Source organism: Budorcas taxicolor, chromosome 3, assembly GCF_023091745.1.
Source record: "Budorcas taxicolor isolate Tak-1 chromosome 3, Takin1.1, whole genome shotgun sequence".
Lineage (NCBI taxonomy): Eukaryota > Metazoa > Chordata > Mammalia > Artiodactyla > Bovidae > Budorcas > Budorcas taxicolor.
The window spans coordinates 103,920,457-103,947,761 of record NC_068912.1 but is presented as its reverse complement, the minus strand read 5'-3'; the positions used below and the strand labels follow the sequence as shown (position 1 = coordinate 103,947,761).

Genomic DNA, 27,305 nt, shown 5'->3' with positions numbered 1-27,305 from the left:
GGGACATTACGTAATGGTAAAGCAATCAACCCAACAAGAAGATATAACAACTGTAAACACACATTCACTCAACATCGGAACACCCAGATACATAGCAAATATTAACAAACATAAAGAAAAATTGACAGGGGACTTTTAACACCCACTTAGATCAAGGGACAGAAAAATCAATAAGGAAACATTGAACTTAAATGACACATTAGAACTGACAGACTTATTAAATATCTTCAGAAATTTCCATCCAAAAGCAACAGAATACACATTATTTTCAAGTGCACATAGAACATTTTCCAGGAAAGCTCATAAGCTGCCTCACTGAACAATAACAAAATTACACCAAAAAAAAAAAAAAAGATTAAATCCTAAGATCTTTCTGGTCAAGCCTTTTGGAACATAAAGAACATTTACCAAATGAGTATCCCTCTCAATATATTGATTTTCCATACTCAGATATTCATATTTTAAAGACACATATATTTAAAGATATACAAATAAATATCTTCAACTAAATAAAGTCTGTACAGATTGCATTTTCTTTCAGTGATATGTCACAAAGCTGAGACTCTATTCCCATCTTGGACCAGTTAGCTTCAAACAGAAGGTATCAATGACACTTATTAATCCTAACATGGACAAATTTATTCATAGGTCAGGCATCATAAAGTCTTAGCAGGATGAACCAGTGATAAGGGGCAAATATCCAGAGCCCACTCTAGGAGTAGAACTGGGAGAAACTAACCTAGCTGTGGCTGTCATGGCCCTGGTTCTGTGTTAGCAGTCAGTCCCTAAGGAATAACAAAACAGGTCTTCAGGCCTCCAAAGGCAGGAATTCCCAAAATATAGGAGGACCGGTATCTTAGACCAGCAGGGGTTTCAGGCTAGTGCTTCCATTCAAATGGAAAAAAATGCCCACTTACACAGCTTGGCCATTATGGATGAAAGCTACAACTCAGTGGACATGCAAGGATCAGTGAACGTGCAATTTATTTTACCTGGTGGGTAAAAGGAATTTAGCTCAATTAGGTGCTAAGGATATAAATGAGACTGAGACATAGCATATTTGCTCTCAAGTTGCTTACAATCTAGATGGAAACAGAATCATAAAGAGGTGATTTCAAACTTGGGTAGATAGTGGGGGAATTGGACAGGAGAGGAGAAGAATGCCCAGCTTGTTATGAGAACACAAAGGAGGTTCACTTACGCCAAACGAAGTAAGGTTTAGGAGGACTTCCTCGAAAAGATGCTGCTTGAGCTGGTTGTAGCAGGCAAAGAAAGATGAGCAAGATTCACCATGAAAAGCCATGTAGGTTAGACACACAAAACCATATTCAGGGCAGTTCAAGTAATTTGATATTATTACAGGAAAGCCAAAGGTCCAATGGGTCACTTATGCCATGCTAAGAAGTTTATCTCATGCAGGGATAGGGAGGTATGTTGGAAACTGACCATAATCCCCACCTCCAGTTCTTTTCCTTTTAGTAATAGACACCCAAGCCTTCCCTGGTGGTTCAAATGGTTAAGAATCTGCCTGCAATGCAGGAGACCCAGTTTCAACACCCTGGAGAAAGGAATGGCTACCCACTCCAGTATTCTTGCCTGGAGAATTCCACTGACAGAGGAGCCTGACGGGCTACACGGTCCATGGGGTCGCAAAGAGTCAAACACGAACAAGGAACTAACACTTTCACTTTTGCACTTTTCCCTCCTCCACTGAGTTTTAGATGAGCACATATCTGTCCAATTAAGGGATATATTCCAGCCTCCCTTGCACTGGATGTCACCATGTGACCAAGTCCTTGGGATGTAAATAGAAGTTAGGAGTATATTGTTCATTTACAACATTAAAAGGAAACTACTTGTCTCCACTTTTTCTTTACCCTCACCTTCCAGAGGTCTGAAATACAGGTGCAGTTAATAAAGCCAGCCTCAAACATGCCAACATTGACCACCCCTGGAGCAGGGAGCGCACCATGATGAAAGCAACCTGGGTCCCAGGTAGAACAAGGAGAGAAGAGCTACTTCTTCATCCTGGACATCACCTTACTGGACTATTAAGTGAGGGAGAAATAAATTCCTTGTAGAGTCACTGTCTTTGGGGTCTTTGTTACAGCAGTACAGCCTGTATCCTAACAAGAGAGGGAAGCAAAGAGAGTGCTGAGGCTTCTAACATAATTCTTGACTTGTCAGAAATGAAGGAGCTAGAAAAGGCTGAGACAACAAACATCTATCTTTAATGATTATAGCTGAGTGAGACTAGGGCTGGCCAAGAACAAGATAAGCAAATATGCAGCCTTGTCACAAGAGAGATAGGGAAAGTCTCTTGAAAACGAAAAACTTCTCCCAGCTTCTGAGAACCCAGTTCATCCACAGCATGACAGCTGCTAGCAACCACCTGGATGTTTTCCTTGCACTCTGCCCTGCAAAGCTGTATCTATTCTCATCTTCAAAAGCTGATTAAAAAGAAAAAAAAAAAGTTGATTCCAATAAGCTTCTAATGAAGACCTCATTGACTAACCCCACTTAGTCATTTTGTATTAACCATATTTGCAATGGGGAAAATTTATTTGTAACCCCCCTCTATTTCTTGAAGAAGATGGGTCTGCTAATTGAAAGGCCTATAAACAAGTAACTTGTCAGGAGCACAAGTCTGGAAGTAGAAACTGGGATAAAATGCATTCCTCCCAATAATAAAAGGTTGAGGAATCTGCCTAGGGCTCTGGGAGGTTGGGGAGCAGGGTGGAAAAAGATCCCTAGCGGCAGAAGCAGAGAGTACTCTGGGAAAAAGAGGTATGTTGTAGGCAATTTTCAAGTGAATTGCTACAGTTTACATGGTGTACATCATGTGTCCCCTTCAGTAAATTCTGCCTTATTCCCTAAGACGCTGGTGGGAGAAGGAATAAGTGGGTGGGAGCTTGAATAGAGGATGTGGGAAAAGCTGACATCTGGATTACTAGACCAAGAAAAGTGAGAGTCAGTGCCAGTGGTGAACAATTCTAGAATTTGAGACACTTTCCTTTAGTTATCAATTCAATAATTTTGAAATTATGTATATTGGATTGTCATAATCTGAGAGTTACCATTCACCCAATAATTACTGAGAGCCCATGACTAGAATAAAATTAATCATATTTTATAATTATAATTAAATACATATTAACACTAATTAACGTAAGCTAGCAGTTATTAATCGCTTATGAGGATTTGGAACTGGAGCACTTTTCTTCTAGGTGAGCGTAGGGTGAATTTTAGGAACGATCACATGAAAGAGTTGCATCTGAGCTGGGTCTTGAAGAGTAGAGAGGCATTAGTCATGCAAAGGCTTTGCAGAGGAATGGAATATCATGAACAATCTGACCAAAGCCATACATTTTTTCCCAGTAACTACTTACAAATGTCCACTGTATGTCAGGCACCATGCTAGGTCCCAGGGATAAGAAGATGAATTTGGTTTCATCGACTTCTGTTAACATGAAAGAAAGAAAGTCTTAGTCACTTAGTTGTGTCCGACTCTTTGCAACCCCATAGGCTGTAGCCTGCCAGGCACCTCTACCCATGGAATTCTCCAGGTAAGAATACTGGAGTGGGTAGCCATTCCCTTCTCCAGGGGACCTTCCCAACCCAGGGATCAAGCCAGGTCCCACATTGCAGGCAGATTCTTTACCGTCTGAGCCACCAGGGAAGCTACTGCCAATTTTATACTCGTTCTGTTACTGGTCTGCCACGTCTAGCAGGTCTTCTTGGACACATTTTTTTTTGTGGCCGGTTTTTTCTCTCTTGAACCTGAGTGTGAGATGCTTCTTTTGCCCTTTCAATGTCCTGCTTTCCATTTATCTTTTTAACCTGCTATTGATGATCATTTCTCTAATTTAGTGAGGTCAATTAAATCTTCTAACTTGGCATATCAATCTGTTTGGGGTCACATGTAAAATTTATGAAGACTTTCACTTTCTTTCCACTGTGGAGACCCACATTTCAGTATCCTTTTGTGCCAGTATATAGTAAAGGTTCGAAGTAAGACAAGAAACAGGGCTCCAGAATCCCAGGTCACAAAAACCTAGTACATCTGTAACTGACCACAATTTTGTCAACTGAAATCGCAGCGATGTCTCTTACATGACAGTTGTAACTTCATCAGCATAAACTTGAGTACCTACCACATGTGGAAACATGATGCTCAATGCATTGACCATTGTTCCTGAGAGGCTTACAGTCTAGATGAGGAGGCAAATAGACAACAAATATTCATTTGTTTACCCCTCTTCCTAATGGTTAAGAGAAAACAAAAGTGAGAATGTGAGAACAAGAAGGAGTTCCCTTTTCCTCTACCCTACCCTGTGACTGCTGCTGCTGCTGCTGCTAAGCCGATTTAGTCGTGTCCGACTCTGTGCGACCCCATAGACGGCAGCCCACCAGGCTCCCCCGTCCCTGGGATTCTCCAGGCAAGAACACTGGAGTGGGTTGCCATTTCCTTCTCCAACGCATAAAAGTGAAAAGTGAAAGTGAAGTCGCTCAGTTGTGTCCCACCCTCAGCAACTCCATGGACTGCAGCCTTCCAGGCTCCTCCATTCATGGGATTTTCTAGGCAAGAGTACTGGAGTGGGGTGCCATTGCCTTCTCCGCTACCCTATGACTAGCTACCTTCAAAAGGAAGAAGTTATTAACCTGATTGGTCAGAGCCCAGGCCACTAATGAGTCCACATTTCACCAGTGGTTGGGGTCACTTTGTTTTGAGGGGTCACATGGTCAGGAGGGCTGCTCTTGCTCCAAGTAGGACCAGTCCCCTTTCTATTTGATGCACACCTGGATGAGTAAAGCCGGTCTGCTAGCATACGTGATCATCTTCTCCTCTCTTTCTGCAGGCATGCTTACACATGACAGTCCCCAAATCTAGAGGGTGGAGGTGGAGCAGGGAATTATGAAGCTTCACTTCAGCCTTAAACCTAAGCCATGTGATTCAGTCTTTGGCAGAGTTCTTCTCTGGAGGTTATTGGGTGCTAGCTCAGCTATGAATAAAACGATCCTTTGGTTCCTATTCCAATTTCTTTCTTCTGTATAGTTCCCTTGGGAACTCTAAAGAGAGAAGAGATGACCAGCAGAGTAGGATTTGGCTGTTTCTCATCCTTGAGTGTGGCAGTCCACATTGTTGGTCACAGTTTGGGGTTTCTTTTTTTACAAATATTTGCTGCTCTTTCCAGGAAAGGATCATACTTCCCTAACCTTAGACTTGGTCCCTACTGATGTCAGATTTGACCAGGTGAACTTGCTCTGACCAACAAAACGTGAGCTCTAACATGTAAAAGTGCCGGGCAGAAGTATCAAGAATCAGCACGGGATTCACTATCATCATTTCCCCCTTTTCATGAGACCAACATTGTTCCAGATAAAGCTTACTCTAGGGCTTCCCTGGTGGCTGAGTAGGAAAGAATCTGCCTGCCAAGGCAGAAGACATGGGTTTGATCCCTGATCCGGGAAGATCCCACATGCGGTGGAGCAACTAAGACCGTGTGGTACAGCTGTTGAGCCTGGGAACCGCAACAACCGAGCTCATGTGCTGCAACTCCTGAAGCCCATGTGCTCTCAAGCCTGTGCCCTGCGACAAGTGCCGCCACCGCAATAAGTCCACGCACCACAACTAGAGAGTAGCCCTCACTCTCAGCAACTAGAGAAAAGACCGCAGAGCAATGAAGGTCCAGCAGAGCCAAAAACACTGAATAAATAAATATGATTTTTTTTTTTGAAAAGCTGACTCTATCAGTCTGAGTCCTGGCATGAAGACAACCTCAAATATGCCAAACTGATCTGTTATGGGCATGTTCGGTGTTTCAAGAAATAAAACTTCATTGTTGTAAGCCACTTTGGAATCACTTGTTACCACAGCCTGACCTGGCTTTTCCTGATACATTTTCCTTATTACCCATCTGTATCAAACACCATTGTTTGTCCTCCCAACATCTATTTTCCCTCCTCTAAGAGAACCGCAATTTTTGCCCGGGGATTCACCTAACTCAAAATGTGCTTGTTGAGGATGGTGGGATTTCAATTCTCAGCCACAGAGGGAGATCACGATTAAGTAACTCACGATGGCTTCTTACTCCCTGCTGGTGACTGGTTCAGACGGGGGAGAGTGTGAGAAGTCTGCTTACCGTCTTCTGAGACAGGTTTTCCCTGCTAACTAAGAGATGCATGGGAAGAAACCGTTTCTCTACTTCCATTGGACATTATGTGCACGCATGTGCCGGCTGGAATTATGGCAGCCGCTTTGTAACTATGAGGGGCACTGGCCTTAGGTAGTCAGAGTGGAAAGATGGAAAGAATTTGAGTACCTAAGAAGGTCACTGAGCTGTTAAATGAACAAATATTTGAGCTACCTACCTCTAGATCTTTTGTTACATGAGATAATACATTTTCCTTATTGTTTAAGACAGCTGAATCAGGAACGAAGGGGGAAAGAATGAGTTTAGCGCTAGGGACACTGAGGTGATGGCAGGACAGCATGTTTTTTATTGTTGAAGCTCAGGAGATGTCAGGGTTAAAACTGAATTCGGGAGTCATCTATGAAGAAATAGACGATAAAGAGAAATAAATAATCCCCACCAGGGCTTCCCTGGTGGTTCAGAGGGTAAAGCCTCTGCCTGCAATGTTGGGAGACCCGGGTTCGATAGATCCCCTGGAGAAGGAAATGGCAACCCAGTCCAGTACCCTTGCCTGGAAAATCCCATGGACAGAGAATCCTGGTAGGCTACAGTCCATGGGGTTGCAAAGAGTCAGACATGACTGAGCGACTTCACTCTCTTTCTTTCTTTTCTTATGAAGAAATATTGTCTGTGTGCTCAGTTGCTCAGTCATGTCAGACTCTTTGCGGCCCCATGGACTATAGACCACCAGTGCACTCTGTCCATGGAAATTTCTAGGCAAGAATACTGGAGTGGGTTGGCATTTCCTATTCCAGGGGATCTTCCCAACTCAGGGATTGAACTTGCATCTCTTGCATCTCCTACATTGGCAGAAGGATTTTTTTTTTAGCCACTGCACCACCTGGGAACATAAGCTTAGCGATCTCCTAACTGGATATGCCACTATCAAGGGCCTCGCTTATCATCCATCCTATAAAAGAGATCACAGTAGAGGTAGCAACCTTCTAGGGAGGGTGAGCAAAGACAGAGAAGAAGTGACGACAACATCTGGATTCCCCAGATCCTGTTCTCCTCAAACCTGGGTTTTGGAGAAAATTGGAGACCTTAGTAGCCATTTGCATATGAATTAAAACTTCTTGACTTATGAAGATGACTATGAAAATGGATTGTAAGCAATTCCTAAATTTACTGACTCATACACACATTATTGTTCCAGACAACTATGGTTCTGATCATCTTATACCCATCCTATGTATGACACTGCAGAAGCCAAGTAGAAAGCATTCAGTTCAGTTCAGCTGTTCGGTCATGTCCGACTCTTTGTGACCCCATGAACTGCAGCACACCAGGCCTCCCTGTCCATCACCAACTCCCGGAGTTAACTCAAACTCATGTCCATCGAGTTGGTGATGCCATCCAGCCATCTCATCCTCTGCCGTCCACTTCTTCTCCTGCCCTCAATCTCTCCCAGCATCAGAGTCTTCTCCGTTGAGTCAATTCTTAGCATGAGGTGGCCAAAGTATTGGAGTTTCAGCTTTAGCATCAGTCCTTCCAATGAACACCCAGGACTGATCTCCTTTAGAATGGACTGGTTGGATCTCCTTGCAGTCCAAGGGACTCTCAAGAGTCTTTGCCAACACCACAGTTCAAAAGCATCAATTCTTCGGCGCTCAGCTTTCTTCACAGTCCAACTCTCACAACCATACATGACCACAGGAAAAACCATAGCCTTGACTAGACAGAACTTTGTTGGCAAAGTAATGTCTCTGCTTTTCAATATGCTATCTAGGTTGGTCATAACTTTCCTTCCAAGGAGGAAGCGTCTTTTAATTTCATGGCTGCAATCACCATCTGCAGTGATTTTGGAGCCCAAAAAAATAAAGTCTGACACTGTTGCCACTATTTCCCCATCTATTTCCCATGAAGTGATGGGACCGGATGCCATGATCTTTGTTTTCTGAATGTTGAGCTTTAAGCCAACCTTTTCACTCTCCTCTTTCGCTTTCATCAAGAGGCTCTTTAGTTCCTCTTTACTTTCTGCCATAAGGGTGGTGTCATCTGCATATCTGAGGTTATTGATATTTCTCCCGGCAATCTTAATTCCAGCTTGTGCTTCATCCAGCCCAGCATTTCTCATGATGTACTCTGCATATAAGTTAAATAAGCAGGGTTACAATATACAGCCTTGATGTACTCCTTTTCCTATTTGGAACCAGTCTGTTGTTCCATGTCCAGTTCTAACTGTTGCTTCCTGGGTCTACAAAATATATAACATGGGACATTAAGCAAATGGTCAAGGTAGAAGATAGAGTCTCTAGTGCCCAAGTCGATCTGTGGATGGAAGATAGTTCTGAAAGTTACTAAGTCATGGGGCACTAGATTTCTGCTACTTTAAGAAAATACATTCATGGTGGGGAGTATTTTGCAATACAAAAGGATTTACTTAACACTGCTTGAAGAAGAATTAATTTCTGAAATTCTACTTAGAACTTTTCCAACGGCACAAGGCACATCAAGTGGGTAAATAAATGCACATACCTGCAATATATATATATATATAGTGAAGCCTATACAGTACCTGAGATATCTTACCCCATTTCTAAATTGTTATTGCTTGGTCTGCTTTGAAATTCCTCTTGCCGTGGCTCAGAGGTTAAAGTGTCTGCCTGCAATGCGGGAGACCTGGGTTCGATCCCTGGGTTGGGAAGATCCCCTGGAGAAGGAAATGGCAACCCACTGCAATATTCTTGCCTGGAGAATCCCATGGACAGAGGAGCCTGGTGGGCTACAGTCCACGGGGTTGCAAAGAGTCGGACACAACTGAGCAACTTCACTTCACTTCACTTCACTTCCCTAAGCCAAAAAAAAAAAAAAAAAGGACAAATATTTTAATGAGAGGGAAGAACAAATGCAATCTCCACAGATGGCTAACTTACAGTCCTGCAGGGATTTAGAAAGGAAAGTCTGGCTACAAACACTGTTGTTTGCTGGCAGAATTTGCAATTGGCTAGGGCCAAGGACAGTGTTTAGTGATGACTCAGTTGTATGGTCTAGAGGGATGGGGGAAGACCAGCTAGTCATCCTTCTGACTAAAACGACTCATATCTATTTTCTTCACATTGAGATTCTACAGACCCAGAACTGCTGCAACCTGGGAGCGGGTGTCCGAGGGAAAACCGGAGACCCTCAGAAATGCACCTTCAAACTATCTGGACCCTAAACCCAAACAACCCAACTCCCGACTTCTCTCTCCGCTCCCCAGCTCAAGGCCACGATTTGGGCAGAGGAGTCCAAGGCCAAGGTCTAAACCCGGGGCCTAGCTGGATGACCTTCGCCAGGCCCTGGAGTCTCCCTTAGGAAGTCCTCGGGGCCCTGCCCGGGTTCTGTAGGGGCCGCAGATGCACCCAGCCCCTAGGTGTTAGGGACTGCCTTTGGGAAACATGCCGCTGCCCGCTGCGGACCATTAGTCCGTCAGCCGGGACACCCTCTCCGCTTCCCTGGATGGCAGCTCCGACCCCTCCCGCTCGGGTCGCCCCACCCAGGCCGGCAGCGCCACGCCCACCGGGGTCCAGTGCGGGGCAGGGATGCCCTCGGTCAGTCTCGCCGCGGCCTGCCTCGCTCGGGGCTCCCCCCGGCCACCAGCCCCGCTCGGGTCCCCTCCCCCGGCCGCCGCAGGCCCCGGCCCCGCCGCCCCTGCCGGGCGCCGCCCGCCGCGGCCGCCTCTGCAGCTGGCCCCGTGGCCGGCCCGCGCCCGCCGCCGCGCGCTGATTGGCTGGCCGGGGCCGGCGGCGGCGCTGAGTGGCCGGGCAGATTCGCTGGGTCAGGGCTGCAGAGGCGCCTGGCGCACCGGCGGGAGCGGAGCCGCGGCGCGCGCTCGCCAGGACGCCGGCCGCCCGCCCGCCAGCCCGAGCGAGCGGCCCGGGGCGCCGAGGGGGCCCGCGCCCCTCCGGGCGCCGCCGCCCTGGCCGCCATGTGCTCCCAGCTCTGGTTCCTGACGGACCGGCGCATCCGCGAGGACTACCCGCAGGTGCAGATCCTGCGCGCCCTCCGGCAGCGCTGCTCCGAGCAGGACGTGCGCTTCCGGGCGGTGCTCATGGACCAGATCGCCGTCACCATCGTCGGCGGCAACCTCGGTGAGCTAGGTGGGCCCGGGAGGGTGGGGTGGCGCTCCGGGGTCCCCGAGAACCAGCGGGTGGGCCCGCTCATCGGGCCTCCCCCGGCCAAGTCTCCTTTGGGTCACCCAAACCTGCCGCTCTCCCCCGAGAGACCTCTTCGGGTTAGAGAAATTCCCTAACCTTGGGAGCTTTTTTTGACCACCAGCATCTGCCCTGAGGGCAAGATTTGAGAACGGGGTTTAATTCACTTAGGAGACTTAGTCTGGAAGGAACTTGAATTCACCTGAAGTCGCCTGGAGGTCCGAGGAAAGTGAAGCTAACCCCAAATTAGCAAATTCTGCTTGCTTCAGTACCCTGCCAGTTTAGATTTATAAGATCCAACGCTAAATTTACAAAATTTCCATTAAGATGAATGTTTTTAAAAGTTTTCCAAGAGTGTCCAAGCATCAGCAGTGCACTGCATAGACTGTTATTCCCAAGCTAGAAACCTGCAGATGGGGAGAAATCTGAGAAAGATTAGAATCACCTCTTTAATATAAAGTAGGAGAGGAGACCTTTGATGGGTTTTCTTTAAACTGATCTACCTCTCTGAAAGTATTAAATTCTGATTCCAGAAAAGTCAAGATTTCAGGTAGAGACCATTCTGGCTGCATCGATTTCTCCGCTGCTGTGTTCCAGAGATTTGGGGAGTGGGGAATGGGAGAGGGGCGGTAAGACATGGTTATCAGCTATGACCATGACCTCAAAAGGTTGTGTGGTTTTAGATATTCTTAATTATCCTAATATAAACAGTTTCTGGCTTAAGAATCCTGGTTTAAGAACCTTCCCCTGGCTTGCAGTGTTTGAGTCTCTGCAGCCTCCAGTATGGAGGTAACCAGAGGGGTCCAGGACTCAAGGAGCTTTGGGCCCACTGAGAGTGCTTCTTGGAATACCATTTATACTGTTTCAACCATGCCTGTTAAATAAACTCATAATTTGTTACTTTTCTTTGGCAGGGGAAAGGGGACCCAACTTCTAAACAGGCTACATACATATGAGATTTTGAATATGACCTATTTCTAAGTGGACCATATCTGTTCTAGATGTTTCATCCTTAAATTAATAAAAAAACCTTCATAAGTAGTATCAGACTGAATAGTCTGTTGGAGAAATATACTCCAAACAGTGGGTGTCATATACATTTAGTCTAAAAGAGTGGCTGTCAACCATAAAGGGCTCCCTCTCTCTAGTCTTGATTTGCTAAAAATTCTCACAGTTAGTTAATGCTGAACTGGATTCCTAGATAAGGAATCAGCAGGATTGGGTTATTACAGTTTTGCTGCTAACAAGTATCTTGGCTTTGCATTAGCCAGGTCTCTTTATGTCTTTGAATCTCAGCTTTCTCATTTATAAAGCTAAGGGTTAGGGTTCCTCCAGCTGTAAAATCATCTGCCAGTACTGTGCTTAAGTGGAATGATCTGTCATATTTTACTGATCTAGGTCTAGTATATACATCTTTCCACCCCCAAGAGTTTGCTCTTTTAAATTTTTTTTCCCCCAGCCTGTAAAGATGCCTTTTTTGAGATACAGGCACATCATTCTACGTCATTTTCCTTCTTATAGACCCATCATGCATTCCATGAAAGAGTAGGGGAATGCTCTCTGTTTTGTATCTAAAAGCCCATTTTAAACAGTCATAGGAAAATAGAAAATTAAATTCTAATGCTGCAGGAAACATTTCTACTCTTTTGTTTAGTGTCTTAACATTTTGCTGGGATTCCTGTGTGAATGTATCTCAATCTATTCAGAAGCTAGTAGTTACTACTTCTTTCTAAACTACAAGAAGATCTACATAGTTATTTGCCTAGTCGATCAAGAAAATGAACACAGTTACTTTTTGAAGCAGTTTTAACTTTTTGCTAATTCAGTGATTGCCCCACACAAGTCACAACACGTAAAACAAACCTACTAGGTCACTGTTTGTGCTGTCCAAAGCAGTCAAAAGACTTATTCGGTGTGTGGTGCATGGGGGGATTAATTAAAGCACAATAAGTGAGTTCCATGAGAAGACTGGGCTCCTTTGCTTTGCTCAGTGCTGTAACAGTGTCTAAATAGTGCCTCTCACGTACTAGGCACTCAATAAATGTATTTAAATGAATTAAGATATGTAGTCTATTTCCCAGTTTCTTCTAGAGTCAGTTATAGAAAACTGTTGGTAATTTGTTAAGCCAAAGTATTCCTCTGAAATAAACTCTAGAATTTACTGGCTTTGAAATCCAGAAAGAGTTACAGTGGTATTGATGTCCTTTCCTATTTGAAAATTATTGTGGGAGCTGGGAAGGAGTTTGGGACCATCCATTCTGACCCCTTCATTTTATAAATGAAAACCTAATGATCAAAGAGATGGAGTGACGGATGGTTAACAACCTGCTCTAATTCTCAGCCAGTGATAATGGAATAAGTGTATCCTTGGACATCTGCAACCTATAGTATTGCCAAAAAGTTTGGGGTTTTCTGTAAGATGTTATAGAAGAACTCAAATGAACTTTTGGCCAGCCCAATACCTTTCTCAGTAGATATGAAATTGAACAGAATTACGTTACATTGAGGCTAGACAGTGACGTTGCAGAGTCATGTGACAGTTCAGGCAGTTAAAGTGTCGCCTTTACTCAGGCTTCATATCTTTGCTCCTTTCCATTCTTTCTTTAGATTCATGTGGGAGTAGATGAAGGGGTCATTTTGAGACAAGAACGGGCAGTGACTCCGCCAGTTCCTTAAGTTCATTGCCCATCTTCCCTCCATGGAGGCTAGTGGGAACCCAAATCCAGAGATAAGAATTTCAGGTTATATATAAAGTATAATTAGACAAGAGGATCAAAGTTTTGGATTTAAACACTGCAGTTATTTTAAACAGAATAATACAAGTAAACTGAAGAAATGCTGCAAATGCGAGTTTTTATGGTTATTCTTCTTAACCCAGTGGTCTGCTCTACTGAGCATAGATTCGGATGGGGAGACTACTGGGAGGAGTGAATGACCTTCAGGTGACTGAAGCAATCCTGTAGAAAACACTTTCTGTGCACCTTCCTGCTGGATGTAGCATTATGAGAATCTGTGCATCGCCATGTCCTTCTTAGAAACCACAAGTTCTTCATTCGTTCAACACATTTTTGTTATTCTCAATCGTGAGGACATAGTGGTGGTGAATATGGCACCAAAATGTACATAGGAATATTCAAAACAAAACACATGGATTATTTATCATATGCCATAGGCCAAGTTTCTTTTTACATATTAATCGGATAATTATGTGCCCAGTCAGGGTGTCTGGGCATATGGTGCTGGCTGGCAGTTAGGGACCAACACTGAGTAATTCTGGGCTCAGCACTTTCTGTTTCCTTGCTTCCACTCCATCCCATGCATCAGCCTGCACTGACTTCACCTTGCCCCTTGCACTGAAATTGCTTCTGCCTGAGATGCTCATCTGGTCCAGCTCCCTGCCCCATGGGGAACTCGTATTCACCCTTTATATGCATCTTTTCTCTAAAGTCTGTCTTGACCCCTTAACTGGCCCCCAAGCATCTTTCTCTTCCATCTGCTGCCAAATAAGATAGCATTCATTGTATTTTATTGTAATTTACCTATTTACAAAGTTCGTCTTCTCTCACCCCCTAAATGACTGGATATTGCTCAAATGTATGCTCCAGAACAGGTACATAGTAGACCTTCAGTTGACATTTGTTGGGTGACTGAATGAAGTACCTTTAAAGGCTAATGCAGCTATGTGAGAGGCTAATGCAGCTATGTGAGACTTGTGCTGTAATTAGCTGCTGTGTCTGGGATTTCATGACTGGATGCATAACTGTTTTTGTGATGAGGATGTTTATTTATCTGAGGGCAGAGTCACTGGTGCAAATCAAGTGTTTTGACCACCCACCGGTCTTTACAATTAACTGTCTCAGGAAACAAGTAAAGCCCCAAACTCAGGAACAGATACCAAGACAGAAGAGATGAGTCTGACCTGGAAATGAGGATGTGTTACAGTTTGGCTCCTAGGAGCAGGATGATTCAGCATTCTTCCCTTACTTTCAGAGTTAAAACCTTGGTGGCTGTATGGCAGTTTCTAGGTCAGGTTCTTTACATTAAGTTGTTTTGGGAGACTCTCACTTGGTTCTTTGTAGGAATCAGGTGTGTAAGATTTAAGATGTTTGGGTGGGGAGAAATCTTAATTAAATTTGAATGAGGAAATGGTCTTGTCTCAGCCTTGCAAAAGAGGACAGGGGCCTTGTAGAGAAAGGATGGATTCCCATTACTGTGCAAGAAGACACTAGCAAGAAGGGGTACCAGGCTCAACTTTGTGTATGAAGGTTGATCTTTAGCCTTAGTCCATGCTAAAGGCCTGTGCCTGACACCCTGTAATCCGAATAAACCAGCATCCAGCACTAGTGGAAAGATGAGGGAGTGGGTGGAAGCACCGACCATATAATGTTTCCAGACTGACCTGAGTGCTGAATAGATATGCTTTACCCTGTGGGTCCACATTTATTACTGTGGGCTGACCTCCAAGACTGAGGATGGGTTGAAGTGTGGTTTATGTTGATGTTTTTAACAGCTATTTTTAGGGACAGCTCATGAACTCTATTGGAAAACATTCTAGAACTAATAGATGGGGGTCCTTAGTGGATCTCAGAGCCCTACTTTATAGGTTTCTGAATCACTTGTTGTTACTACCATGCCCTCCACCACATTGGTTAAGCTTGCCTGGTAGAAGGGATACAGCCATCATCAGAGAGATCAGGTCATCTGCATCCATCCATCCCCCTTGTCATTCCTCTTCTTAGTAGAGTCCACTGACATCCAGGTACATTACTGCTAGGCTTATCCCTGCACAAACCAACTTCTCCAGTAGACAGGTGGGCCACAGTACCTATTTCCCAGAGAGACTTCACCTTATTTGAATTTTATATTGTTTTGTTACAAAACTACAACAGGATCCAAAATTCTCAATCTAATTCTACTTGATCCTTCACTATTAAAAAGTAAGATTTCATTGTGAGGAAAGGATACAGTTAAGTTACTATGCATTGAAGAATAAACAGGAATAATGGTTCCTTATTCCTATGACTCTGGTATTGTTGTTGCTGTTGCTGTTTAGTTGCTAAGTTGTATCCAGCTGTTCGCTACCCCATAAATTGCAGTGCTCCAGGCTTCCCCATCTTTCACTATCTCCCAAAGTTTGCTCAAACTCATGTTCACTGAGTCAGTAATGCTATCCAACCATCTCATCATCTGTCGCCCCCTTCTCCTCCTAATAGTTTAATATCATTTATGTGTCGGTTAATCTTCACAACAATCCTATTCATTCCTTCACTTCATTCCACAAGTATCAATTGGGTGCCCACTCTGTGCCAGGCCAGGTGCTGTGCTTGGTGCTGGAGACACAATGGAGAGGAAGACCAGACACAGTCTCCCTCAGTATTATGATTTTGTTCATTCATTTGCTCGATAAATATCTGTTGACTGCTTACTATGTGTAGGGTATTGATCTAGGCATCAGAACAAAACAGACAGAAATCCCTGCCTCTCGAGGAGATTACATTCTAGTTGGGGAGACAGAACACAAACGAGGTAAAATATATTAGTATATGGTGAAAAGAGCTAGGGAGGGAAAAAGGAAAGAAGGAAGAAGGAAGAAAAAATAGCACATTTCTGGGGCTAGGGAAGGGATTGTAGTTTTAGACAGGGTGGCTGGAGTGGTCTTCACCTAGAACATGAAGTTCAAGTAAAAGACTGAAGAAGATAAGGACACAAGCTGTTTGGGATATCCGAGGATAGGGTGGTTCAGGGAAAGGGAACAAGGAAACCAGTGTGGCCACAGCAGAATGAGTTAAGAATGAGCATTAGGAGAGGAGGTCAGAGGGGTGAGGGTGGGAGGGGAGCCCGAATATAGGGCCTTGTGAGTCATGGATGCACTTTCTATCTGACCCTGGAATGAGCTGGGAATCCACTGAAGAATTTTGAGCAGAGAGGTGATGTGACCTGCCCTACGTGCACAGGACCCTACTGGCTGTAGTGTTGAGAATAGACTGATGGCAGCAAGGGCAGAGGCAGAGAGATCCCCTAGGAGGGTGTTGCTGCAGCTCAAGTGGGAGATGAAGGATGCTGATTGTTGGACTAGAATGATTTCAGGGGAGGAGGGGAAAAGAGACTGGATTTTGGATATATTTTGAAGACAGAATTGTCAGGATTTGCCTGCTGGATCAGACACTGGACATGTAAGAAAGACTAAGCAAGGAGGCCTTCAAAGTTCCAATGTTTGTCCTAAACAGCTGTGAGAATCAGTTTACTATTTGCTCACATGGAAAGGGTGTGAAGGGAGTAGGTTTGGGTAGGTGGTGAGGATCAGGACTGCCTAAGGTGCCCATTAAACATCCAAATGGAAGTGGTAAGTAGGCAGTTTATCATATCAGTTGCAACTCAGGGGAAAGTCCTGGCCTGAGGATGTCAAAAATAGAAGCATCTCCATACACATCTCCCAGGAGTGACTACAGACAGAAAAGAGATCCAGGGACTGAGCTCTGGGGCACTCCACCATTCAGTGGTTGGGGAGAGGGAGAATGCATGCTCAGTCACTCAGTCGTGTCCAACTCTTGCAACCCCATGGACTAGAGCCCACCAGGTTCCTCTGTCCATGGAGTTTTTTCCAGGCAAGAATACTGGAGTGGGCTGCCATTTCCTCCTCCAGGGGATCTTCCATACTCAGGGATCCCACTTCTCCTGCATTGCAGGTGTATTCTTTGCTGCTGAGCCATTGGGGAAACTCGGGGAGAGGGAGAGGAACCAGCAAAGAATCTTAAGTAAAGGAAGTAAACCCTGGAGAGTGTGGTGTGCTGGAAGCTGAGTGGAGAGAATATTTAAAGAAAGAAGACATGGTGAGACTATTTCAGCTGTGGTTGGTAAATCAAGTTAGATGAGGACTGAGAATTGACCATGGGATTTAAACTATGGGCTTAGCATTAGTGAGGAGAAGGCGATGGCACCCCACTCCAGTACTCTTGCCTAGAAAATCCCATGGACGGAGGAGCCTGACAGGCTGCAGTCCATGGGGTTGCTAAGAGTCTGATACGACTGAGCGACATCACTTTCACTTTTCACTTTCATGCATTGGAGAAGGAAATGGCAACCCACTCCAGTGTTCTTGCCTGGAGAATCCCAGGGATGGGGGAGCCTGGTGGGCTGCCGTCTATGGGGTGGCACAGAGTTGGACACGACTGAAGCAACTTAGCAGCAACAGCAGCATTAGTGACTGTGACAAGAGCAGTTTCAATGAAGTAATGGAACACAGTGAATATACACACAGTCTTAGGAGTTTTATTATAACGGAAAGGTGAAGAATGGATTGATAACTTGTATGGGCTGAATTGTGTTCTCCCAAAATTCATACGCTGAAGCCCTAACCTCTGATGTGAATGTATCTGGAGGTAGAGCCTTTGAGTCATGAGATGTAGATGAGATCACGAGGGTGGGGTCTTCATGATCCGATTAATGCCTTTATAACAAGAGTTGGGAGAACTTGATCCTTTTCTCTGTCTCTTTCTCCTTGCCATGTGAGGATACAGCAAGAAGGCAGTATCAGACCCCAATATCAGACTTCCAGTGTCCATAACTGTGCAAGATAAATGTCTCTTGTTTAAGCCACCCAGGCTATGGTATTTTGTAATAGCAGCTTGAGCTAAGATATTGCTCAAAGATGAATTTGAGAGGCTTTTATTAAATAACACCATGTTTTATGTTAGTGTGAATGATCTGATAGAGGGAAATGGGAGATTTAGGAGAAGGAAGTTAATTGCTGGAGCATTGCCTTAAATGCCTGAGAGGGGTTGGGATCGAATGCATATTTCAAGAAGTTGGCTTAAGCTAGGAACAAGGACACTTCAGCCACTGTATAACAGAGAAAGTAACCTATTGGCACAGGTACAGGTAGGTGGGTAGATGTGTTAGTGGAAACTTACAGAGAAGTTCTCTTCCGATTGCTTCGGAATCATTGAAATAGGAAGAGTCAGAATGAGAAGGAGGCAGGAAGAAGTAAAGATTTGAGGCAAGAAGACAAAGTGTGAAATAGTTGCTTGGGGTTGAGGGAGAGTGAATGGACCAGGGAAACAGAATGCTTACCAGGCAGCAGTAAGGACAGCCTTGAGACCAGCCAACAGGTTTGTGTATTTTTTCTCCAGCCATGCTCCATTGCACAGAAGAACATATGAAGTAGGCGGAGTGGGATCAGGGTTACAAGCAAGAAATGGGTGCAAGGGCATGAGGGTATATGTGTGGTGCTTCACTATGGAATTTAAATAGTGTAAGGGAGGAAGTGAGGGCATGAAGGGGGTGAAGGGCAGTAAAAAGATGGGGGATCCATGCATGGCAGTTCCAGATGGTATCAAAGTGTGGCTGGAGTTGGGGTACGAGAGAGTGAGCTGGAAAGATAGGAGGCAGTGGTCGGAGATGGGAGTTATGATCACTGCATAAAGTCTGGAATGTAACTGGGAGTGGTGGCTGGGCTGGGGTGATGGACAGGATCCTTGGAGGAAAGGAAGTCAAAAGATGGAGAGACCTGGGCATCGGAAGAATTCTTTTTTTAAAATTTTAATTAATTGACTTCTTTCTTTGGCTGTGCTGGGTCTTAGTTGCAACACATGGGATCTTTGATCTTCCCTGCGGCATGCAGGATCTTTAGTTGCAGCATGCGAACTCTTAGTTGCATGTGGGATCTAGTTCCCTGACCAGGTGTCAAACCCAGGTCCCCTGCATTGGGATATTGAAGTCACCAGTATCTATGACAGTGCAAGAGAGTCAGTGAGTCTGGAGCTAAAGCTTCAAGGACAGGGGAGTGACTGGGAGCCTTGGAAGGCCTGCACAAGTAGGGAAATGTGATGTGGTTGGACGAGAGTCAGACTGGATGTTTTAGGAGGAGAGAAGGGGGATGGTCAAGCCACAGTGAGAAGCAAGGAGCACGTCTCTCCTACCTCCAGGCCCAGTGACCCCCGGCGTGAGAGAGAGAAAACCGCCACAGCTTGGGAGGCAGTAAGAAGGCAGTGCCACTGGGGAGAGGCAGGGGTCAATTAGACTCAAAAAAAGAAGAGGAAAGGAACACTCACTGAAAAGGTCAAGGATAGGGGATTTGCTGCCCATTGAGTCCCATCGACTGAGTCCCCTAGAGCACAGGGAAGACGGAGGTGGGAGTAGAAAAGGCAGTGTCCGAACTGGGGTGGGTGTGGGTCAGAGTCCAGGGACATGGCCTTGGAGACTGGAGTCTTGAGAGACTGACGTGAAAGGGGGAAAGGGCTTGATGAGAGTTGTCTTTGTGGTTGCAGGAAAGATTGTGTTGGTGAGGTGAGGGAAAGAGGAAGGCTTTCAAGTTCTTCTATTTCACAGAAGAGGAAACTGAGACCCAGGGACATTGTTTGTCTTGCCAAGCTGTTAGATGACAGCACAAATTAAATCAGGTCTCTGACTTGGAGGCCAGGACTTTATCCACTTTGCCAGAATTGCCTTTCATCTCTTGTGGCCTCAACTTCTTGAAAGGCCTTTGCAAATAGCCCTGGGATATTCCTGAACTCTGTGTGTATGAGTTGTCATGCCTTTGCAACAAGTGGTAGACCTCAAGCTTTTATTAGTTATACATGTTTCTTCTGAGCCGGAAGCACTGTGAGTTGACATCTCCTGTCTGAAACTTGCCTTGATTCTCTTAGAAATAATCACCTAGCCGTCCCCTCCTCCTTTGCTGTCCCCTCCTCCTTTGCTGTCACTGTGCCCTGATATATATGATATATATGCCTGCCAGAGCACTTCTAATATTGTGTTAGAATCTCCCCAGCCCCTGCCCAAACCAGACTGATAACTCTTCTTAATACCCAGGTGCTCTGTAGAACCTCACTGACATTAATTACAGTTGTCTGTCTGCTTTCTTCTTAAATCCCAGGGATGTTGTCTCACACACCTCAGCCCCTGTGCCCAGCCCTTAAGACGGTGCCTGGATGCATGTTCCTTCACTGTCAGAGGCTCTCCCATGGCGCTTTGCTCTTACATTTGATGGCACCCCTGCCCCACCCCTTGTCTTGCATCTAACCATCAGTACCTGAATCTCTGCCTGACGGCTTTCTCTGGTTACAGAAGCTCACTTTGTCCACACATGTATGGTAAGCCAGAAGGGCCAGGGAATTACCACCACACCCCTGGATCCGCTCTCAGCCAGACTTAGAATACATATAAAATTATAAATCACTAGCTCCCTCGCCCCTTGGGTGTGGTAACCAAGGAGTGTGTACTAGACCGTTTGTTATTGTTGCCCAGCAGGATTAAGCTCTGGGTGCCAAGGTCATCACTCACTTCCTAAGACACCTTTTATTTGCAGCATTGTCTTCTCCACTCCCCTCCCAGTGTTTCCTGAAATTACCTCCCTGATGATAAACCTCTTGTACTTCAGTCCTTGTCTCCAGGAGTCCTGCTGGGGAAACCCAAAACTAACACTGGGTTTGGCCCAAAGTAGGTGCTCAATAAATCTTCACTGAATGACTGCATGAAATGATAGATGTGTGTTGAGTGACTGAATGATGTCAGTATCTTTCTCCATAAGGAGACGATAAACTCCTGGTAGGCAGAGACCACCTGGCTCATCTTTGTATTCCTGTGTCTGACTCATCGCCAACAGTTCCATAAAGGTTGAACTGAATTAAATGACCTCAAAATAGCATCTGGTGGAAAGAGAAGGTGGCCTCATAATGACTGTGAGTCTTAATGGGGTAGAGGTGCAATTTTCTTTGAGCATTGTAACAAAGACCTTTAAAAGGGAGGGAAGAGCGGCACAGTAAGAATAAAAATAACTTTCGAATGAGGAGATGCTGGGGGGTAGGGTAGAAAAAGACCAGAGAAAATGTGGAGAGTGATTGGGACGAGCCAGATCATGTTTGGGATGACACATATTCCTCCTAGCACGACATGGTAGTGCACAGCACTTGATGGATTATTATCCACTTAATTTATAGTGTTGCTTCCTTTCTCAGCTCTACTGCCAGCCGTGGCTAGTAGTAAACATGATCCTACTCAAGTGAAGTGGTTCTGAAAACTCGCATTAAGTGAGGTCCTTTGCTGGCTTTCCCGCTATCGTGTTCTGCTCTTTTTCTTATTTCTGCCACTTGCTTCGTAAATGAAGTGTTTTTTTCCTAGCATACAAGAAGCCAGTGTAGCGTTTTTTTTTAATCAGTTATTTATTTTTTGTCTGCGCGGGATCCTCGTGGTTGCATGGGCTTTCCTCTAGCTGGGGCGAGCAGGGGCCACTGTTCGTTGCAGTTGCGCCGTCTTGTGGTGGTTGCGTCTCTCGTTTCGCAGCATGGACTCTAGGGCACACGGGCTTCAGTAGTTGGGGCCCCTGGGCTCTAGAGCACAGACTCAATAGTTGTGGCACAGAGGCTTAGTTCGTCCACAGCACGTAGGATCTTCCCAGATCAGGGATCAAACCCGTGTCTCCTGCATTAGCAGGCAGATTCTTGAGGACTGAGCCACCAGGGAAGCCCTGCCGGTCTAGTTCTGAAGCTTGCGTTTTCGTTGTGAAGCCAGGGATGTACACGTGTGTATATGAATGAGTGCTCTGTGCCCACACATCTAAAGGGTGGTGCCCCACAGGGCGTCTTAATCAGGTCTGTGTAAATGCAAAGACTTTGGATAGTCAGTCCAGTACAAGGGTTCATATACAAGATGTCATTCTTTTTAAATTAAAGCATAGTTGATTTACATTGTTCTGCCAATCACTGCTGTACAGCCAAGTGACGGAGTTACACACATATATACATTCTATTTTTATATTCTTTTCCATTATGGCTTTGAATACTCTCAATATCCAGAGGATATTGAATATAGTTCCCTGGGCTGTACAGTAGGACCTTGTTCATTCATTCTAAATGTAGTAGTTTGCATTTACTACCCCCAAACTCCCAGGCCATCACTCTTCCTCAGCAACTACGTCTGTTCTGTTTTTTTTTTTTTTAACAAAACATCTTTAATTTAAATACAGTAATACATATGAAAGTTCTTAGCAAAGTCCCTCAAACACAAAATGTTAGGCAAATTCAGATCTGAATGAGTCTACCTTTTATTATCCTTCACTCTTCCCTGTATTTGTATGAATGATTGAAAATGAGTTTTAATTTTTAGAGCTCTGCTTTCCAATAATGACTTATTTCTAAAGCTATTTCTCTGTATTATTATGTGCATTTCTCTGCTGTTGTACATATAAATGCACAAGTCTAGTTTTGTAGAATTAATTTAATCCAATATATAAGTTAGGAAGAAAAACAGGCTCAATTCTTTGGGAAAGTTACTCATTTTTTCTATCTTGTTTTTAATACATTAAAAATATCTCCAAATATAAATAATAGAATCAAAAGGAAATCAGAACATAATTACCCATGAAAGTATATTATTCTTTTTGAAGTAATATGGAGGAAATATTGTGGTTTCAAAAAGTTGATTTAAGCGAGGTTGGTTATTCATCACTGTACTAACTAGTTTGGGATCTGATCATTCTCACAATCTTGTGGACCTGTTCAGGGATAGAGTGATCATTTTAATTAAAGGAAAAAAAAAAAAGTGGTTCAAGGCTAAACAGTAAATCTCAAGCCCAGTCTAGGAGCCTGAGAGATCCCAAATATCCCAGAAGCAACTCAGCTCCTTTCGCTTCACCCTGATGTCCAGGTCAAGGTGATACACAAGAGCACTAGGGCACTTAAATCACATGAAATCCCTTGTTATTGAGGGAACGAGCCCCTTGTGGTTCAGGGCTTTCCTTCCATCCCTTGCCAGCAAAGCAGAAGCCTGCCCTCTCTGAGTTCCTGCATCAGCCTTTCATTCCCTTGGCTTAAGGCCCATAGATTGCAGTGGGAATGTTAATGATCCCAGGAAAGGTGACACATTAAGCTCCATCCTTTCCTGAGAGGAGATATTTATGGGAAGAGGGAGAGAGATTACTAAGTGGTTAAAGGCTCAAGAATTCACTGACAGGTTTGCGGAGCACCAGTCTTAAATCCAAGCTGTTCTTGGCCATGGCTGTGCAGAACTACTGTTCCTGCTGACGGATGCTATCACAAGCTGCAGACTCTTGTCTCCTGCTTCTAGAAATGTTTAATTTGGACAAGGTGCCGTGACATGCTGTGCGAAGTCGCTTCAGTCATGTCTGACTCTGTGAGACTCTATGGACTGTAGCCTGCCAGGCTCCTCTGTGCATAGGATTCTCCAGGCAAGAATACTGCAATGAGTTGCCATGTCCTCCTCCAGGGGATCTTCCCTACCCAGGGATCAAACCCACGTCTCCTGCATTACAGGCAGATTCTTTACCACTGGCACCACATGGGAAGCCCAAGGTACAGACAGCAAAGAAAATGATCAGGGGGCAAGTGATGTTGCCCCATAGCATGGATGCTGGAGCTGGGTCAATGGGCAGAGAAAGAACTGGTTGTACTGATGTTTTCCCTAAATCCATCATGCTCCTCTCTGTACAGAGCTGGAGGCCAGCGCAGTCAGAGACCACATCTGTCTAACTGCTTGCAAGAGCCTTTTCAGCTCCACGTTAATCCATTCCATTCTTCGTTTATTAAAGGCTTCAGTTGGAATGAGCCAGGCCCAAAGATTTACCTTTGGAGAAGAGAGATGAAGTCCTGGTAAGACTTCTAGGTGTACGTGAATCTGCTTGTCGAGGCTGAGCTGTCTCTGTCCACATGTGGTTGGTATTTCCAGAAATGACTGAATTCTTTCCTTCCCATTTAGAAGTTTAACTGTTTGTCTGTGGTCTCGTGTTGAGATTTAAAAGCCAGACGTTTCTGCTGCTTCTCATCTCTATAGGTCACTTTTCTGTTGCAAAGCCATTTTTCTCATCAGGTGGTGCAAATCTGCGTAAATCGTCCTACCTTGCTCCGTAGAATGTCTGTGCAGTAAAAATGCCAGTGCCTTGCGTATGCATAGCATTTCGTAGTTCTTAAAGCATTTTTGCATATATTACCTCATTATGTAATGTCGTTCTGGGCTGTCGCTTTTCCCCTGACTGTTCTGTATTTACTCACCTTTTTCACCAACTTGAATACTTTTCTTTCTTCTGCTACCAATTTTGAGGATATTACTCAGAGTTTGCTTTTTTCCCCTTTCAGATTTCTTTCCCCAGGGGCTATTAGTGGCAAAGGAAAAAGCACATATAAATGATCCTGTTTTCTGATGGCAAAGTGAAGATAACCTGAAAGCTCTTTAGCCATCAGCCCTGAGAGTTACGTTCCAGTTCCTTGGGTTCACACTGTCAACAGAAGTGCTAAGAACAATTGAACTTAATGACTGCACTTACTCTCTTTGCTTTAAATTGGTGAAACATCTAGAATGGGAGGAAACTGTGCAAGTTAGATCCATGTAGTCGTTTTGTGGTTTGGGTTTTTCTGTCTGGTTGCTGTTGTTTTGTTTTGCTTAGAGTTTTTGTATTGATATTATTCATCCCCGAATAGAGAAATAGCAACATCCTTAGTAACTTTTATTTTCTTGAAATTAATACGGTTGTGCACTTTTTATCACTTAACGAAATCAAAGGTGCTTTAGATTAAAGTCTATAACATGGTTCTCAAACTGTGTTTAAAAGGTTTTCTGTGGAGCATGTTAGAGACTCCTTTAGGGTTCACTAAGGCAGACCAAGTAATTCCCTGAACTCACTTCTCATTGCCCTCTCCAGTCCACTTCCTGTCTCTGTCACTGTATCCCCAAATGCGGAGTGCACTGGAGATGCCTAGTTAACTAGTAAGAGTAATACAAACCGTAGGCGATCAGGGTTGAAAGAGATCAAGCAGGTTGCTGTGAGCTTATCTAACCTTGACATTCCTTCTGTGCCATCCTCGAATGACCTAATGAGTCTCAGCCCGTTCCATCCTAAGACAGCGGAAAAGTGTCCCTTTCATTGAGCCCAGATCTATCTCTATGTAGCTTCTATACAATTAAACAAACATGGAGTGCCTAGCACGCACCAGATACTGTTCTAGGGGCTGAGGACACAGCAGTGAGCAGTCAGACAAAATAATGCTCTTATGGACAGCTCCTCAGCTCTGTCTCCTGAGGTCACAGAAGACAAGCCAAGTAATTGTTCTGCATGGAACCCTACAGAAAATTGAAGACTGCACTCCTGTTCCTCTGACTCCTCATCACAAGCTAGTACTCCCAGTTCATCCAGTGTCATGCAGGTTTAAGTCCTCTGGGTATACAGATCAATTGCTTTGTGATGCATTCTAGTTTTTCTTAATATTGACTTTTAGTAGATTGATTATTTTTTAAGTTTTTTGTTATAAAGGTAATACGCAGTTGGAGACATTTTGGAAAATATGGATAATTACAGGAAATCATCTATAATCCCATTACCACTGTTAAAATGTTGATATACCTTTTCTAACTTATATCGATAATTTTGTATCCTTTCTTTTTCACTTAGCATTGACATTTTTACATTCATTATATTCATAATATTCCAGATGACTTTTAAAGATGAAATCATGGGAGTAGTAAAAATACCTTAAGCGACTTATACTGCATTCCCTGTCATTGTCTCCAGCCTCCTCAGCCACGAAGTTTTAGGGAATACTGTTAATAGTTCTATATGGAAGGAGGTACTGGACTATATTATCTCCTATGGATTTTTCTGACTTGGGTTATTCTCGGTACACTGCCCCCCTCCCCTGCCCCCATTCATTCTTTTGTATTTCCTCAGTGTTCATTTGCTTAGAGTATAAGATGGACAGTAGCATCTCATTACAACAGGATATTCAAGTGCCATTTTCAAGGCTCTTCTTTCCGCTAACTTCAGTCTTGAGGAATCTGTTGGAACCAGTGCTTCTGGTGGGATTAGACGACAGCCAGCACACAGCTCACCTCTTCTTTTGATTGCAGGCCTGCAGCTGAACCAGAAGGCGCTCACCACTTTCCCAGACGTGGTGCTTGTCCGCGTGCCCACGCCCTCCGTGCAGTCGGACAGTGACATCACCGTCCTGCGACACCTGGAGAAGCTGGGCTGCCGCTTAGTCAACCGCCCACAGAGCATTCTAAACTGCATCAACAAATTCTGGACATTCCAGGAGCTGGCTGGGCATGGGGTCCCCATGCCAGACACCTTCTCCTATGGTGAGTGTCCTTAAAATAGAATTGAGACTTGTTTTTCCAAATTGCCTGCCTCTCTTATGTTCTCTCTCCCCAGAAGCCCTCTAGTAGCTCTTGTTGGCTTTCACGGTGCATCTGTTCATCTTAGTTGAGTCAGTACCTTGAGTCTGTATCATAGTCATTCCCTCTGTGTGAAATGTCTTTGCTCCTTTTTCCCTGGAGTTTGTTTATTAAATATGTAGCTGGGACACACTATGTGCCAACCACCGCTCTAGGCACTCTGCTCTAGCAGTAAGCAGCAGAGTCCTGCTCTCAAGGCGTTTCCAGTTTATCAGGGGCAGAGGACAGCAAGTAAGCAGGCAGTTTCAGTGCAGTAAGTGCCAGGGTAAGAGTTAGTGCAAGATGGTATGGGTTTACATAGGAGAGCTCCTCATTTAGTTTAGGATATTGAAGACTTCCCAAAAGGGATAAAGCTGAAGTTATCAAGCTAAAGCAAGGTGGGCAAGGGAGCAGTCTAAGAAGAAAGCAGAATATAGAAAGATCTAAAGGTAAGAGAGAACATGACTGATTGGTGTTATTTTGAGTAATTTGTAGAATATCAGGGAACTAGAGTTGAGATATGTGGCTAGAAAGATAAGAAGTTGCCATCTACAGTATATGAAAGAGGTTGGGGTAATTCTGAGACTGACAGGAAGTTATTGGAGGGCTTTAAGCAAGGAAATGGCCTGATGAGAGGTCAGAATGTCACTTTGGCTACACTTTGAGGAAGGAATTAGACCAGAGGTAAAGTAGAGACAGGATATATAGTGGTGAAAGTGAAAGTTGCTCAGTCATGTCTGACTCTTTCCGACCCCATTTAGTCCATGGAATTCTCCAGGCCAGAATACTGGAGTGGGTAGCCTTTCCCTTCTCCAGG

The 27,305-nt window shown here is 44.5% G+C and overlaps 1 protein-coding gene across 1 annotated transcript in view; it reads left to right on the top strand.

Annotated features, from left to right (window-relative positions):
- The first annotated feature begins 10,104 nt into the window (after nt 1-10,104).
- RIMKLA (ribosomal modification protein rimK like family member A) overlaps nt 10,105-27,305 on the top strand; it is a 35,892-nt gene continuing 18,691 nt past the window's right edge. Inside the window, exons 1-2 of the mRNA XM_052637044.1 lie at nt 10,105-10,267; nt 26,183-26,413. Of these exons, the coding sequence (XP_052493004.1) occupies nt 10,105-10,267; nt 26,183-26,413 (394 nt within the window). The remainder of the gene's footprint in view (nt 10,268-26,182; nt 26,414-27,305) is intronic.